General features: G+C 51.4%; 1 protein-coding gene across 8 annotated transcripts; it reads right to left on the minus strand.

Annotated features, from left to right (window-relative positions):
• Positions 1-3,728: 3,728 nt before the first annotated feature.
• On the minus strand, positions 3,729-15,788 carry Tnnt2 (troponin T2, cardiac type). Of its 8 annotated transcripts, XM_035445718.1 has the most exons (16): positions 15,751-15,788; positions 14,566-14,602; positions 12,135-12,159; positions 10,246-10,259; positions 10,164-10,215; positions 9,858-9,893; positions 8,956-8,989; positions 7,846-7,906; positions 7,510-7,626; positions 6,761-6,838; positions 6,195-6,305; positions 5,428-5,436; positions 5,005-5,114; positions 4,527-4,617; positions 4,226-4,266; positions 3,729-3,965 (listed from the first exon to the last, which is right to left on the minus strand). In XM_035445718.1, the coding sequence occupies exons 1-16, from the start codon at positions 15,786-15,788 to the stop codon at positions 3,920-3,922; spliced, it is 900 nt and encodes a 299-aa protein (XP_035301609.1). In that variant the 3' UTR covers positions 3,729-3,919. The 8 variants fall into 8 exon arrangements, with proteins under 8 accessions (XP_035301609.1, XP_035301607.1, XP_035301606.1 ...); XM_035445716.1 differs by lacking the exons at positions 5,428-5,436; positions 14,566-14,602 and adding an exon at positions 12,906-12,929 and having other exon boundaries at positions 12,135-12,166; XM_035445715.1 differs by lacking the exon at positions 5,428-5,436.
• Positions 15,789-16,230: the final 442 nt, after the last annotated feature.

Raw genomic sequence — 16,230 nt, forward strand, 5'->3', positions numbered from 1 at the left:
AGGAAACTACTTTGAGATTGGCATGAGCTTAAGGTGTGGCTACTGTGGCCCTGGCCAGTGCTAAGTGGAGAGCCACAGGGCAGAGTAGGGGCAGGGCAGGGTGGGATAGGGAGACGACAAATGCACACCCACTCCCCAGGGCCTGGGTGCTTTGCACAAGTGTGGAAACATTTTTTCTCCTGAGTCTTCAACTGAGAGCAATTTAAATTCCCTGTAGCTGTCGGGGTGGAGCCTGAGAACCTGGGGTGCACTGGTGGGTGGAGCCAGGGAGGGAGAGTTGAGCGGAGCACTCAAGAAAGCTGAGTTTTTGTCTCAACCTTTTCAGAAACCATGCTGCACAGTCGGAGGAGAGACCTGCCTGAAAGCAAGCTCAGCAGTCCTGACCATGTACCTGGAGGACAGTCCTCATTAGCAGTGCCTGCCCATTGCAGCCTCCAGCAGTCTGGCCAGGGACACAAATCCCAGGCTGGACAAAATAGTGGTAAACTGGCTTCCCCAAACCTTAAGCCCTGAGAGGAACTGATCACATATGATAACCAGAACAGCAACAGTATCAGCTAACGCTGACTATGCAATTAATCTGCAGCAAATACCACACTAATCACTACACAACTTGTTACAGTCAACCCTCACATCCACCCCACCTTTAGACAGGACAACTCAGGAACAGAAGCAGCAAGAACTTGCCCAAAGCTCCCAGAGTCCGGACTTGGCAGAACCAGAATTTGACAAGTTCTAGGTCCAGAGCCTAGATCTGCAGCTTCAAGAGTTGATCTCAAGGCTAATGGACCTCTGGAGACCCCTGTTTTTAGCTGTCCCAGTTCTAAAGTGGGCATAAGGAGCTCTGCCCAGGACATAAGGCTGAGAGCAAACATAGGGAATGCAAATCTGTTGGCAAGAGGGGGCAAGGGTCTCCACTACTCCAACCCAAGGTCAAGTGATGCAAGTGAGTGGACATGGGGCGCGGAGAGCTCCTGGAGGCAAGGGGTCAGGGACCCAGAGTAGTGCAAGGTTGAAACTAGAGAGGTTGTTCTTGGGGGTGTACAGAAAGATGGGCATGCAGGAGTCAGGGTGTCAAGTGTGCGTTGGTCCAACCCCCACCTCCCTGACACCACCACCAACTCTTAGGCAGTCATGAAGCCCGGCCCAGCTTGGCCATCTTTGCACCTCTGGTGTTAGACCCAGTTCCACGGTAAACACAAGAGCAATTTATGGAAAGGATAAAGCAAGTAAGGCTGTTCACTTGTGCTCAGGAATCTGTCTGGGTGTTTCTGTACACATGTCTATGATCCCTCTGTCCCCTGGGGATATCAGAGATAATGTGGAGGACCATTTGACCTCAGCACATCCCTTGTCTGTTGAACTTAGGAGAGCTCCCTGCCCTGGCTCATAACCTAGGTATGGCTCTGCACTCTGGCACTCTCTTGTTCTCTCCTCCATGAGTGAGATAGGACAGGGCCACTGTCACCTCCTTTGACTCTACTTATTAGTGAATGCTTCATGACCCATAAAGACCAGGGACTTCAGCCAGGCACAGTGATGAATACTGTTAAGGCCTCATTTAGATACAGAATCTAGAAGAACGGAGTTACCAGGAAGAGACAGTAGAATGGAAAGACAGAGGATGGCATGCAGGTTCTTGAGTTCTACCACTTAATAATAATGTATTATGTGTCATGTATTTCAAAGTATAACAGTCTTCCACTTTCTGAGGAAAAGACCTCTCCTTCTAGACACCTTAAACAAGACTACTACCAAGCCCTACCTACGTATATGATGGCTTTCCAACACACGCTCAAGCTGACAATTTAGGGAAAGCAAAAGACTAACAAAGTAAGCAATAATAAAAATAGAACAGTAGTACTACTATGCTGTAATAAAAAGTTGTTTGAATGTTCCCCTTTCTCCTTTACCACCCTCCTCCCCCGTCTTGGTACCTCTTCAAACTACTTGTATTTGCACTTCTTGGTGACTGAGGATAACTGAAGGAAAACTGTGGACTGGGGTCGGGGCGTGGGAACAACCTAAAAGCTAAAAGCTCACAACAAATATCCTCACTACAAAGAAATGATGAGCATTTGAGTTTAAAAAAAAAAATCTTCCCAACACCCCGAAGACCTTAGGAGAAAAGATAGTTGGGGAAAAATTCAGAGTAGAACAGGCTGCTTCTAGATGCCCCCCATATACACTTCTCCCCTGACTTCCCCTCCTTCCCACTAGGACTCAGGGCACTTTCCTCCAGAAGTCCACCTGCCTGCCATGGCCCTATCTGCACCTTTTATGGCCATCACAGCCACTCTGTGACTGGCACAGTGCCCAGCATATAGCCAAGAGCTCGGGACATAGTGAGAGATGGATGTGGTACAGTTTGAATGTGAAATACAGCCTTCATACACACACACACACACACACACACACACACACACACACACACACACACTGCTCTGCCCCACATGCACACGGGCTTATGTGTTTGAACACTTCGTTCTCCAGTGGCAACACTGTTTGGGAGGCTGTAGAAAGGCATGAGGCCCAGGAGATGGGACTTGAGGGTTATGGGCCTACTCCACCTCCTGTCCAAGCTATCTGTGCTTCCTGATCCACGGAGACATGAGCAAGTGCCTTATGCCCCTTCCTGTGCCTCCCCCCCCCCGTTATTTAAACTGTGACCGAGATGAACCCTTCCTTTCTTAAGTTGCTTCTGACTGGTATTTTTATCACAGATAATACCTAATAGTATTAATAGTACCTAATAGAGATGGATGAGTAAGTGAAGCCAGCCCCTATTGTTTTCATGTCTGATCACTAATGTCTGTTACAGGCACATAGCTCAGGATAAATAGGGAGTGTGGTGTCCAGAGAGCAGGACAAGTGATGCCTATAGGAACTGTCTGACTTAATAGTGTGTGCTAGAAGACATAAGTTGAGCCCAGATGCTCAGCACAGTGAGAGATGAATCCACTATGCCTGGGATATCACGGGGAAAGTTCTGAGACAGGACTCACAGGAGTTGCTGATGGCTGACAAAGGGAGAACAGGAGAAAAGATGTCAGCAGAGGGAGGCTGAGAAAGGCCAGCTGGTACAGGAGAACCTGCCCCCTTGCGGGATTGCCCTAGAGAGCTGTTGAATTGGGTGTGCTACTATCTCTTGTGGATTCTCTGTCCATCTGCTCAGAAACTGTGCTACTACCATGCTCTTAGCTCTGGGATCTTTAAGGCCTAGAAGATATGCAGATCACGGGAAAGGGGAAACCGAGGCACACAGACTAACCCAAGCCTCTTGGCAGCTGTGGCCTGAACAGCTGCCCAATGAAACCATCCTTCCTTCCTCCCTCGAGGGCTCCCTGCCCCTCAGACAGTGGGCTCTTAGTGGCCAGGCCAGGAGGAGAAAGACAACAGGAACCATCCAAAGAGGCCCATTGTTCCCAGCAAATGACTCACATGAGGAATGCTCCCTCCCTATGCGACAGCCCTCTTCTCCAGTATGCTGTTCCTGGTGACTCACAAAGGCTAAAATCACAAACCCTGTCCACTGTTTGCACCTCCCTCCCAGGCTCTGAGAATGTAAGTGTGTTACTCAGGCATCGGCTCCTCCCCTGTAGGTGGGTAAGAGCTGTAGGTGGGTAAAAGAAGACCAGACTGGCATAAGTTCCTCCAAGTTGAGCAGATATGAGGGTACTGGTTCCCTGTGACACTTGAGGGAAATGACAGAAATACCATTCCTGGTGTGCAGTGTGCTGGTCTTTTATTACTGGAGTGGTTTGGACATAGGGGTCAGGCAGAGTACTGGCTTCTAGCTAGCACAGCTCCCACTTTCCAGACAGGAGTCTGCATCAGGTGTCCAGGAGGACCCAGAGCTGAGATGCTCAGGGCAGGGACACAGGCAAGGGGTAGAGCTTTGGTGAGAGCAGTACTGTCTCTATTTCCAGCGTCCGGTGACTTTGGCCTTCCCACGAGTTTTGGAGCTGCAGGAGAATCAGAACCCCATCAGATGGAGGGAGTGGGGGAGGCAGTTTCCTGGGGGGCAGAGGGTGGGCTAAGGGGAGCTAAGGGTTGAAATGGCATTCTGGAGCAGGTAGAATATGACAACCATCCCATCCCACCCTGCACAGGCAAGTGGTGGCTCAGGCGGAAGGAGGAAGCTGCGAGTAGGGGAAAGAGTAGGGGGAGGGCTGGGGTCAGAACCCTCACAGCAGGATGGGGGAGGCAGGATGTAGACACTTACACTTTCTGATTGTCATTGATCCTGTTTCGAAGAACATTGATCTGGAAGAAAAGCAGGGAAGGCAAAGGATGAAGCTGGGGTTTATTCTTTGAGGTCTGGGAGGGGAAAAGGTTCAGTGTTAGAAGCAAGGGTACAAATGGGGGGTGGGGTGGAGAGAAATGCACCAGAACATTGTTGGGGACCAGCGAGTGAGTTGAAAGGGAAGATGGGGGACAGGGAATGGGGCTTTGAGGGTCAGCAGTGGTGAGGACTAGGTCCAACCAGGAGCATGGCAGAAGGGCGGACACAGAGAGCAGCTCACTTCGTATTTTTGCTGCTTGAACTTCTCCTGCAGGTCGAACTTCTCAGCCTCCAGGTTGTGAATGCTCTGCCATAGCTCCTTGGCCTTCTCTCTGCAGGAGACACAGTGGGAGTGAGGTGAGGAGCAATAAAGACAGGCCTCCAGTGGCTTTGGCTTCACCCTGGCCTACACAGACCCCCAGTGTTCAGGGACAGACACCAAGGGCTGCCAGAGCAGAGTTCTGGGAGTCCTCGGAGTTATAAAGAAGCACTCCCGGTACTGTAGAACATCTAATTCAATCCTCCTTCCCACCTCCTGTGTGAAGGGGGGCAAGCAGGATCTCAGAGAGAAAGCTCGCCCAGGGAGACCTGACTGCTGAGGCCTTGGTAAATGTGTGAGGGAGTAACTCCCCCTGGTGGTTGATAGTGGGAAGTACCTTCTACCCCACCTCTACCCAGAGAGAATAGAGTGCCAGGGGCCACCCAACCAACTGCCCCACCTCAATTGGTCTTCATTCAGGTGGTCGATGGCTAGCACCTTCCTCCTCTCAGCCAGGATCTTCTTCTTCTTCTCTCGCTCGGTCTGTCTCTTCCCACTCTTGCGCTCTGTCTAAAGGGGGTGGTGAGCAGGGACACTTGTCTAGAGAGAGCTCCTCCCTATCCCCTGGCCCTCCCAATACCCTGGGGAGTAAGGCTAGGTCTGAAGAATACGGGGTTTCTATCCTGTTGCTCTAGCAACATGACACACCGTTACCTTCTGGATTCCCCCAGAGAAACTGAGGCAGGGGCAAGGAGGGGCCTATTACCAGTCTCTTCCAGACTCCCTCCTCCCACAACTCTTCCTCCTGCAGGGTGTGCTCCCCTCCCAGGGAGCACTCTACAACTAAAGGGAGGAGGAAGAGGACTTGAGGTTTTGTACCCACCTGAGCTTGCTAAACCAGGAAACCATGAGAGAAAGACCCAGAGAGAAAGACCAAGACCGCCACAGAGACACGGAGAGAAGCAGGTAGGAAACGGGAAGACAGTAAGGACAAAGTGATTTGACTGCTCAGCAGGGGTTGCCTTCTGTGCCAAGCACAGGTCTAGGGCTTAGGGAGGTGAAATTTTGATAACATTTGCCTGGTACAGTCACTATGAAGACAGAGACACAGTGGCAGAACTAGGGACTTAATATCTGAAACAAAATATCCTGATGCCTCCATGCATACAGAAAATCAGGCTCCAGTCCTGACTGTGGTTGGGAGGGGAGGTACAAGTGTCCACGAGCAAGCCACCCCACATCTGTGTGGCACACACTTTCATGTTAGCTTGTCACCTCTCTGAAGCTGCAGGACAGGCAATACCAGGCCATGTGAGGAAACAGGATCATAGGTTAGTGCAGGCCATGCTGCTGTATGTGGCAGAATCAGGTCTCTAACCAGAGCTCTGACCCCAGGACCCAAGGTTCTCCCGGTGGCACCCAGTCACCTTGGGGAGCCAGCATGAAGAGGCATATTAGTGTTCTAACATTTGCCCACAGCAAACCCCTCCTAGTAAAGCCATGGTCAGGCTAACAGCCAGTTCAGGAGGCTAAGCATGGGAGACCTTAGACTTTAGCCACAGCAGTTGGGAATTTCTTCATGGATCCAACCAAAGGCAGCCTTGAGGATACACTGAGATCTCCTGGAGCCCAATGCTGCTTCCCACTTACCTTCTGGATGTACCCTCCAAAATGCATCATGTTGGACAGAGCTTTCTTCTTGCGGGCCTCATCCTCAGCCTTCCTCCTGTTCTCCTCCTCCTCACGCCGGGCCCTCTCTTCCTGATTTCAGGGAGGGCAAATGAATACATTAATGGCAAGGGTGGGAAACCAAACTCTGGGTTGAAGCTGGTGTTCTTTACAAATGAGATCAGCTTTCTTCTCACTGGACAAGGAGCTTTCTGAGGTACCCTCTGGCACAAGGTGGGCATACTGGAGTTTACTGAATGGGCAAATGAACTGTTGTATGAATGAGTTAATGAAGCACCGACTCACATCCCCCCAGGCTGAGAGGCCCTCCGTCCCCTTGTAGCCTATACTAGGAAAGGGATAGGGCCTAGAGGTCTTAAAATCATGAGCACAAGGCCCCAGCATGCCTGTCCCATTCACTGGTGTGTTGTCAACACTGAGCCAATAACCTGAATGTCTGTGATAAATGCTGCCTCTCAAGCTGATGTCTGTGAATAGAGAGGGCACTGGGATTTCCGGGGCTCAGTGGCTGGCCTAGGCTCACTCACAGCCAGGCGGTTCTGTCGTTCCTTCTCCCGCTCATTTCGGATGCGCTGCTGCTCTGCCCGCTCTGCCCGCCGCTTTTCCTAGGTAGAGAGGTAGAAACTCCTGTGTGTGCCCCTGGGGGGTGTTATCCCCAGTACAGGAATTGGGAGGTGGCTCTCTTCTGTGTGCTTCTGTCCTCAGCCTGCTCCAGGGATGCAGAGGCAAGTGGCCCATCACCGGGGGGAGGGGGGGTCTTCTAAAAGCCCATTGGAGACTTCTCAATCCTGTGGGAAATGCCGAGTGGATCCTCTTGTCTCCCTTAAGGGCTATATCCACATTCTGGCCCCAGCCCCGGCCCTGGCAACTTCTCTGTGCTCAAAGATACGTGGCCTCAGTGCCCATCTGAGGAAAGTAGGTTGGCTACAGAAAAACAAGGAATCAAATAATCTCCCAGAGAATTCCAGATGTCGTCTAGGATCCCACAGGGTGATCCCATGTCTCTTGCATTAGTGAGGCAGGCAGCTATGCCCCATGGGTAGGAAAGAGGAACAGGGAGAACACAGACATTTGACTATCATTCCACAGCCAGTGGTGTCTGCTTAGGCCCAGCTGGAGCCAGAAGTTATCAGGCTCCTGTTGGCAAGGAGCATCCACACTGATAGGCAGGTGGCAGGGACCCAAGGAGAACATTATCCAACAGGTTGGCAGCTTGAGGCAGGCTGCAGGGGCGGGGGAAGGAGGATGAGGTGGATTGTGGAAGATTGACACATACGATCCTGTCTTTGAGAGAGATCAGCTCCTCCTCCTCCTTCTTCCGGTTCTCAAAGTGAGCCTCGATCAGCGTCTGCAGCTCATTCAAGTCCTTCTCCATGCGCTTCCTGTGGATGTCCTGTGGGGAGAGCCTGGCTGAGCCTGCCCGGACCCGTGAAGTGGGTGGCTCAATGTAAAAGGTACTGCCAGGGCTAGGAGCCTGAGACTCTGTCACCCTGTGCCAGCCTGCCAATGGCCTGCCCCAGCCCCAGCCCACAAGACCAGGAGATCTGACACTCTCATTAGAGACCGTATCATCACCCTAGGCTGTCCCGCTCTACCTGCAGCCTCCACTCACATCAAAGTCCACTCTCTCTCCATCGGGGATCTTAGGTGGCACCAAGTTTGGCATGAAGAGCCTGCTGCAGAGAGGAGTGGAGGGTCAGGGTCATCAAAGCAACTGGAGGGGGGCGTATGTGCTCCTGGAGCCCCCGGGGCTGTCTTCCTGCTTGAGTGTTCTGCTCTGTGATACTGTCAGCACCGAGGTCTACCTCACGAGCTCAGACTTTCACTTTGTCGTCTTGCTAAATCCCAGAAGGGGGCAGCACTGAGCTCCATTAGGAAAATGGAGGCTTAAAACTACACAGCGGGGAAGCAGAAGAGCTGAGCTTAGATGACGACCCTGCGACCCTGAGACCCTGCGTAGATCTCTGATCCTTGATTTCCTCGCATGCTCTTGGGCCTTCGGGAGCTAAAAGGAGCTGCTCCAAGCTATACAAAGCAACCAGCACAGAGGATGAACAGAGCTAAGACCCCACACACACCACACCACACCACATTAACACACACACACACACACACACACACACACACACACACACACACACACACACACACACACACACACAGAGGCCACTGGAGGCCATGAAGGTGCTACAGCGCCATCTGCTGGCAGGATAAGCATTGCCAAGAAGGAAATGCTCCCTGTCTTACTGGCCCCACACAAAGCCACCAGATGTAGAACCAGGTATGGGACGAAGCTGTCCCGTTATGCCCTTTTGAAGCTCTCCAAAGCTGTCATGCCTACGTTGGTATGGTTTCACTACTTAGCTCCCCAAAATTTCCCCTAGGTCCCACCCCAGCCAGGACGGAAGTCATCCTGTGGGATAGGCAGTGTGTCTGTCCAAGGCTATGACTAGTCCTAACGCCATTCTGTAGATGAATGTAACTCCTACCATGTTAGAGAAGAAAATAGGTAGTGAAGTGCAGGCTGCAGTCCATCTCCCATTCTTCCCCTCCAGCAGAGGTCTTCCGGCAGTATAAAACTTGTCCAACCCTCTGTGGTAGTCTGTGCCTACTCCAGCTCCTGCTCATGCTCCATATACCACAGGCATTCCTGTCTCTTTTTGGTCAGCCTCCCTAACTGGCCTCTGCCCCCAGGGCTTTATCACTGGTTCATCCCACTCACCTGGGCTTGGGTTTGGACTCCTCGGCTGGACCATCTGGAGGAGAAAGAAGGAGGTATGGGGTCAGCAAGTCTGACTCTTCCCAGCTCCACCCTGAGCTGCACACCTGCAAGTCTCTGTTCACCCATCTGCAAAGGGAGTCTCTCCCAACCATGCTAAATCTGGACTTCCATAATCACTAACAGGCATGGTGGGGAGCCTGAAGATGAGGTCACAGAGTCTACGGGCAGTGTCTACGGGCTCCGAACACTAGACCCGGACCCTCAGAGCCTCCTCTCACCTGTTCTGGCTTGGGAAGACTGCTTCTCAGCCTCTACAATGAGGCAGGGGCTTGTGGAAAGGTTCCCGGGGCTCCAACCCTAGAGCCCCTCTCAGGTTTGCCTTAATGTTTTGGGCCCCAGACTTCCTGGCAGCCATAGGACCAAAGAACTATTGGGCATGGTTCCAAGGCCTGGCTGGCTGTTCCCCCAACCTCCCACCCTGTGTCTGAGTGACTGGAGCCAACTGATAGAGGCAGCAGCCTGCCAAGGACCTTGATGATAATGTCACCACAGCACGAACCATCTATGTCTTGGAAGTCCATCCTATAAACACCAGACCCCATTAGCATTGCCTGGGAACCAGGAACCTGGGGTGTGAGTGTGACTTCTGAGTCCACTACCCTGCAAAGACCAGGGGGATAGATGCTGGTTCCCTCTCCTATTGGGCACTAAGGCCACATCTATGAGGTAGAGGACAAAGGTTCAGAGCCCCTTCCAAGCCCTGCAAGTGCTACCAAGTTCTGCCTTCCAACCCTTTCCTATATAACTTCTGGTGGAATTCCCAGGCACGGTCTTTCACAAAGCTACTATGACAAGTTCTCTCATCATACCCAACTCCTGGACTGACATCCAGCAGCACTTACCTTCAGCATCTCTGGCTTCTTCATCTGGACCAACCTCTAAACAAAACACAAGCAATCAACAAAAGTAGGTCCTGTACTGAGCTCATTTCCCTAAGGGCACTGCCCAATGCTGGGCATGCTAGCCTCTTTGTTTAGTGTAGAATCAACCATGAAAGAGGCACCGGATTGATGATCATCAACCAGAAAATGGACTGCTGCATCCCCCAGCCCAGTCAGGCATCTCAGGCACATGAGCTAGACAGCACCTGGACAACTGGCATCTTAAAACACCACCCCTGAGCCCCTTGTCCCCTCACCCTGGCATACCTTCTGCTTTGGTCTCCTCTGTCTCAGCCTCACCCTCAGGCTCAGGCTCAGCCTCAGCCCCACCATCCTCCTCCTCCTCCACTGCCTCCTCTTGCTCTGGAGAGGTGAACCAGACACCATGAACAACCAGGCCCCTCTCTCAGCAACCAGACAGCACCCCAGAACAGAGATCAGCCTGGGAGGGGTGGAAGAGGGCCAGGTTCACATGACCTGGGAGCCATGGCCTCAAATGACAGAAGGGATGCTGCTTTGTTCCTGGTTTAAACCAGAAGTCAACAAACTAGAGCCCTAGCCACACCATGCCCAGGGCTACTTCTGTAAGCAAAGTGTCACAGGCATGTAACCCCACTCACTCATCTGCCCTCTCATCCGTGCCTCAACCCCACAAGTGAGGAAGTGTAGCAGGAACTGTGGATCTGCCAGCCCAAGTGTTCACCGTCTACTCCTTTGCAGGAAAGGGAAGACCTAACCGAAGGGTACCATCTGCCTGGTAAGTGTACCAGATTTGCTACCCTGGGAGTTTGGAAATCAGAATGGAGTCTTCCCCAGTGTGGACAGCTACTTGACATCTGGGGACTTCTGGACAAGCCAGATATTTGAGGTGGGAGCATGTGGTGTGGTAGTGGGTGCTCTGGGGAGCACTATTGATGGAGGACAGCGAGACTCGCCGCTGGGGACCAGTTGGGGTAAGGGCCTGTCCAGCCTCTTTCTGCCCAATTTAGAACTTGCCTTTCCTAGGGCCTCCCTAGTGATATGGTTCCATCGTCTTCCCTAACTTTTCACCCTGGAGGCTCCATTCAGCGCCTGGCACCACAGGACAGACCCTGACTAAGCTGAGGTGCCAAGGAAGGTCTGTTGTGAGCCTGAGGACTTATCAAGTCTGTAGACCCTCCCTCCATATCTGGCAGAGACCAAAGCCATGAGATTGGGCGGATGGATGAAACACCCAATATTTAGAGAGTTGTGCTACCCAGAAGGTTGCCAGGAATTTCTATTTTCATCATTTGCTTGGCAGGATGTAGACCCCGCCTCTCCCAACATTCAGAAGGGACAGACAGATTAGGGAGGCAGGATGCCATCCAGATCATGACTCGGCTTAGCGGAAGTGCTTGTAACATTCAGTGATGGATAGACTGACAAGTGGTGGCCCTTGGCAGAGGGAGAAGAAAACACCTCATGACAGAGAGAATCATCGGAGGAAAAGAGGGCACCTCACCCCTCTGCTCATCTTCTCTGACCTCCTTTCCTAGGACTGGGTCCCCACTGAGGTCTGGGGTACTTCTTTTAATCCTGCAGGAGATTTGCCAGGAGCATGGGAGTAGAGGGAGGAGGACAGTTATGGGGTCCACCTTGAGGCCACCATGCTAATACCTCTTCCGTACACCCTAGGCTTCATCTCTCTGTGTCATGTGCCCTTTGCCCAGTGGCCACATAGAAGCTCAATGAGCAGGTCACACTTAGGGCCTCCCTGGATGTCACTGTGGATAAGTCGGTCCTAAAATTACACCCTATTCTGTCTCCTTTGCCCTCCTGTTATCGCTGGGAGCAAGTCCAGCCCCAGCAGCACACATCTGAAGGCTAACCTCATGTCCTCTCTGCTCTAGCTATTTGCAGTCTCCTCTGATACCCTTCAATGTCTTTGTCCTCAGAGCCCTAACCCCTTGGCCATCGTGCCTTAGGCAAAACAGGGAAGGTCCCCACATGGAACACTGCCATGGACAGTGGAGCAGTTGGGGTTCATCCCTGCCATAAGAACCCTCTGTGACCACATGTGGAGTGGGTGGGAAGACAGCACAGCCCAGATCCATCCCACTGCCCACCTCAGAGAAAAATCAAGACAGAAAAAAAGGAATGGGCAAGGGGCCCTAGGGCCCTGGCCCCTCTGAAGTTGTGGACCTTCCTAGCCCAAGCCCAGAGCCCAGGAGAAACAGGAGAGCAGAGACAGGAACAGGACAGCAAAAGCTATACTACCGTCTTCATCTTCTCTCCAGTCTTCCTCTTCCAGGCGCAGGAGGTGACAGCGGCAAAGGGGGCAAAGCGGAACACGTTAGTGTGCAGCAAAAAGCCTGGTGGCAGTGCAGGCCACAGCCAGCTCAGAGTTAGGCCTGAACTCCGATTCTCAAGCCAACGCGCAAGCAACATGGCAGCCTCACACCTCAGTGACATCCCGAAGCCTCAAGTGGACGGACATCATGACAGTCAGTTCCCAACCACTCCTAGGAAGCATTCAGGCCCCGCCTGCTTCTAAGCTACAGGCTCGGCTTCTCTCTCACTAAGATAGTGGACCCCAGGACCAGAAAATAGGAAAAATTAACTTCCCCCAATTCCAACTTCTCCTATATTCCTGCCCTGAGTGAGTTTTGGAACTATCCCGCAAAACGCCTACAGACTCCCAGGATCACATCTGGGACCGCCACACTGGGGGCCATACCAAGGGGGTGGCCTGGCCTGTTGGGAGGCATGGGCTCAAAATCTGAGGAGGTTGACTATGTTTTCCCGTTGTTCTTGATGCAAATCTCTGCTTAAGGAAGAGCTTAAGAAACTAGCAGGGGGATCTCTGTGAAGTTCTAGGCCAGCCTGGTTCACAGAGCTACTTCTGAGACAGCCAAGGCTACACAATGAAATCCTGTATCAAAAAACCAAAAGAGGTAAGAGAAGGGGGTGGGAAGGATGATCTTAGCAGCAATGGGAAGATGGTTCGCCCTAGAACAAAGGCCCTTAGGACTATCTGCCCTGTAGGTTTCAGCTGCTCGTCTGGACCTCTCCCTTGTGAGCCAGAGGCCATGCCTTGGACCATTCAGGACACACAAGGCAGACACAGATGCTGCAAGGAACTCGCTCCACTGAGAACTTTGACTCCCAGACAGAACCTGCTGTGTGTAGTAGCCAGGCTGGAGTTCCTAAACCTGGCTGAAGTCTGTTTCCCAAACCCTAATACCCAGAACCTGCTGTGATTAGAAGGAAAACCCACCAAGGCAAAGGAATGCCTAGCAGATGGCTCCCTTCTATGGAGGAAGTTGGAAGCAGCGGGACTCTTGATTTAAAATGTTTTGGAAGCTGGACAGGCTCATGCCTATAATCCCTATAATAATAAGTACTGAAGCTGAGGCAGGAGGATTGCCACAGCTTGAGACCAGCCTGAAGAACAACAACAAAAAGCCTTGGTTTGGAGATTTAACTCGGTAATGGGCCAGGGTGAGAGATCTTTCTAAAGGCTCCTAAAAACCGGAAGTGGCATCTGTGGACCCTTTCTACTCTGGCTCCTACTTGGCTTCATGACCCAGAATAGGCTTAAAGGCACAAGATGCCCCTTGCTTTTCCCAGAAAGCCTGAGGAGCAGGCACAGTGCAGCTCCTTAGACCATCTGAGACCCCTTTTGTGGTATCCACACATGACATGCCTTTGCCAAACCACTGCAAGCCAGGCTTCATCCTGCCTGTGGTGTAAAAGCCAGGAGCCAGAGGATGGTTCTGGGCCTTCCAGGAGGAAGGATGGAGGGAGAGAGAGCACACTTCCCAGAAACAGCAGAACCCAAGCCGAGGAGGGTGACATGTCATATCCAAGACAAGGGGACCTTTGCCAGGTTGTAATAAAGCCCATAGAAAATGTCCCCGGTAATGGAGCACTTTCAGACTCACAGCCACATTTGAAAATGTAGTCAATGGAGTGTTCTTTGGTTTGTTCATGGCATTGTGACTGTGTTTGTTTGTTTAATGGTGTTTATTTTTTCTGTTTTAATTTAACTTTATATATATATATATATATATATGTGTGTGTGTGTGTGTGTGTATATATATATGTGTGTGTGTGTGTGTGTGTGTGTATATACATATATATATATTTGTGTGTGTGTGTGTGTGTGTGTGTGTGTGTGTGTGTGTATGGATAATTTGCCTGCATGTATGTCTGTGTACTACTTGTGTGCATGGTGCCCATAGTGGCCAGAAGAGGGTGTCAGGTCCCCTGGAACTGGAGTTACAGACAGTTGTGAACCACCATGTGGGTAGCAGGAATTGAACCCAGGTCCTCTGGAAAAGCAGCCAGTGCTCTTAAATGCTAAGCCATATCTTAAGATGTGTGCTGAAATAGTAAAGTATGTATCTGAGAATGGTTTGGGGTGCCTCTTCAGAACAGCTAGGATCAGCTGGAGTAGAGATGAAAGATTGACCAAATGTTTATGATTGCGGAGTCTGGGTGATGAGAGTGTGGGGGTCATTATTCTTTTCTTGCTATCTATATAACACTTCAAAGTTTTCATGGTAAAAATCTATGTTTTATACATACCACACATACATATGTATATATATATGCAGATATATGTACATATATATACATATATATGCAAAGTGATTACTCGGGACATCTCTGCTCAGCTAGGAGTTCAGGGCAAAGAAAGATAAGCTGTTTCCTCAGAAACACAGGCCTCCCAAAACTCCTCTCTGATTCCCCATATAACTGAGGAACATACCTTCCACAGCTTCTGTTCAGAAGAGAAGACCAGGGCAAAAGAGAAGAGAGAAGAGGTGGGTCATTTTCCAGCCATACTGTTCTCCGTCAATGTGTGCTCATGTATCTCCGTGAGAACTTACCTTCCTGCTCCCTGAGTATGAAAGAAAGAAGACACTGTCAGAGCCCTGCACACGCCACACACACACACACACACACACACACACACACACACACACACACACACTCACTGACCTTACCCTGAAGCCAGCCAGCCCCCTTTTCCACTCCTTTCTTGTGTAAATGGCACTCCATCTTCTGGCTTGCCCTGCAAAGGCCCCCAGCAGCCTGGCCCACCCTTCTTAACCTGTACTATTTGCCGCTGTCCCCAGCAAACCTCTAAGCTAACAAGCATCTTCAGCATTCTTCCCATTTCCCCTCACCTCACCTCTGAGGTTCTCCCAGGCAGTGTCCTTCCCAGAAAGCCCTTTCCTCCCAAGTCTCTACAAATGCTGCCTACCTTCTCCACACAGCCGCCTCTGCCCATCTCAGTGCCCACTCTCCCTCTCTCCTGAGCTCCTGTGCAACCTTGGCCACATCTGCATATCACATCCCTTTGCTAAGTCCTTCGTGATTCATATCACAGCAGCCCAAAGAGAAAGGAGGTTCTGTGCAGGTCCCTGTGGCCTCCCTGGTAACATCTCTACTTAGAATACTTGTTGGATTGCCTAACTGTACCTCACCTTTGGCTTCTCCAGGACAGGCCTGTAGACAAGCTCTGTGAGGGACTGGGGCTCTGAAAAGGAGTGATAATCCTGGGCCCTGGGGCAGGATGGGGGAGGCCACCATTTCTGTGACCTCAGGAGAGCTGTTAAACTGGCAGCAGTTTCAACAGCCCCAACTGCTCAGCTTCCCTACTGAAAGCCAGGTCCTGGAACTGAACCCCCGAATTCCCAAAGTCCCTAGCCTGAGGTTGTCTGGGATCTGCTAACCAGATGGGAAGGAAGGGAAAAAATCCCAACTCTCAATCCTGGAAACAGGCGCAGCCACTCCTATCAGGACGTGAGGGTTGCTGGGGACTCATTGGCCGGGTGTGAGGGGACAACATAAAAGACAGGATGCTCCCGGATACAATACTTACTCCTCGTACTCCTCCACCACCTCCTCCGCGTCAGACATGGCCTTGGCTCTCCCTCCAGAAAGAGAAAAACATCATTGCAGGTAGTAAGAAGGAGGTTGCCTTCCTCGGGAGCCCTCTGCCCCTAGCTGTGGAGGGCTCAAAGAACCCGGGAGGAGAATTCACTGTGTAACCCACAAGCAAAGTCTGTTTCTCCCTCTTCAGGGAGGCAACCATGATACCTGAGTCACAGCAAGGCAGCTAACCAGTGTTCATCCGTTCCCTGCCCCTGAGCAGGCATGCCACAATGGATTTCTTATGTTCCTATTTGTAATTCTCAAAGAAATGTTAGCCGTGTTTCTCCACTTCTCAGGGGAGCAAAGAGTCCTAGTGACCGTCACCCTATTTCTGTTCTCACTGTATATTTCACTCTGGCACAGAGCTTCCCCTGGGATACTGGTGACACCAACTCTAGTCCTGCACAGCACAGAACTCGGCAAAGAA

This window comes from Cricetulus griseus, chromosome 5 (assembly GCF_003668045.3).
Source record: "Cricetulus griseus strain 17A/GY chromosome 5, alternate assembly CriGri-PICRH-1.0, whole genome shotgun sequence".
NCBI lineage: Eukaryota > Metazoa > Chordata > Mammalia > Rodentia > Cricetidae > Cricetulus > Cricetulus griseus.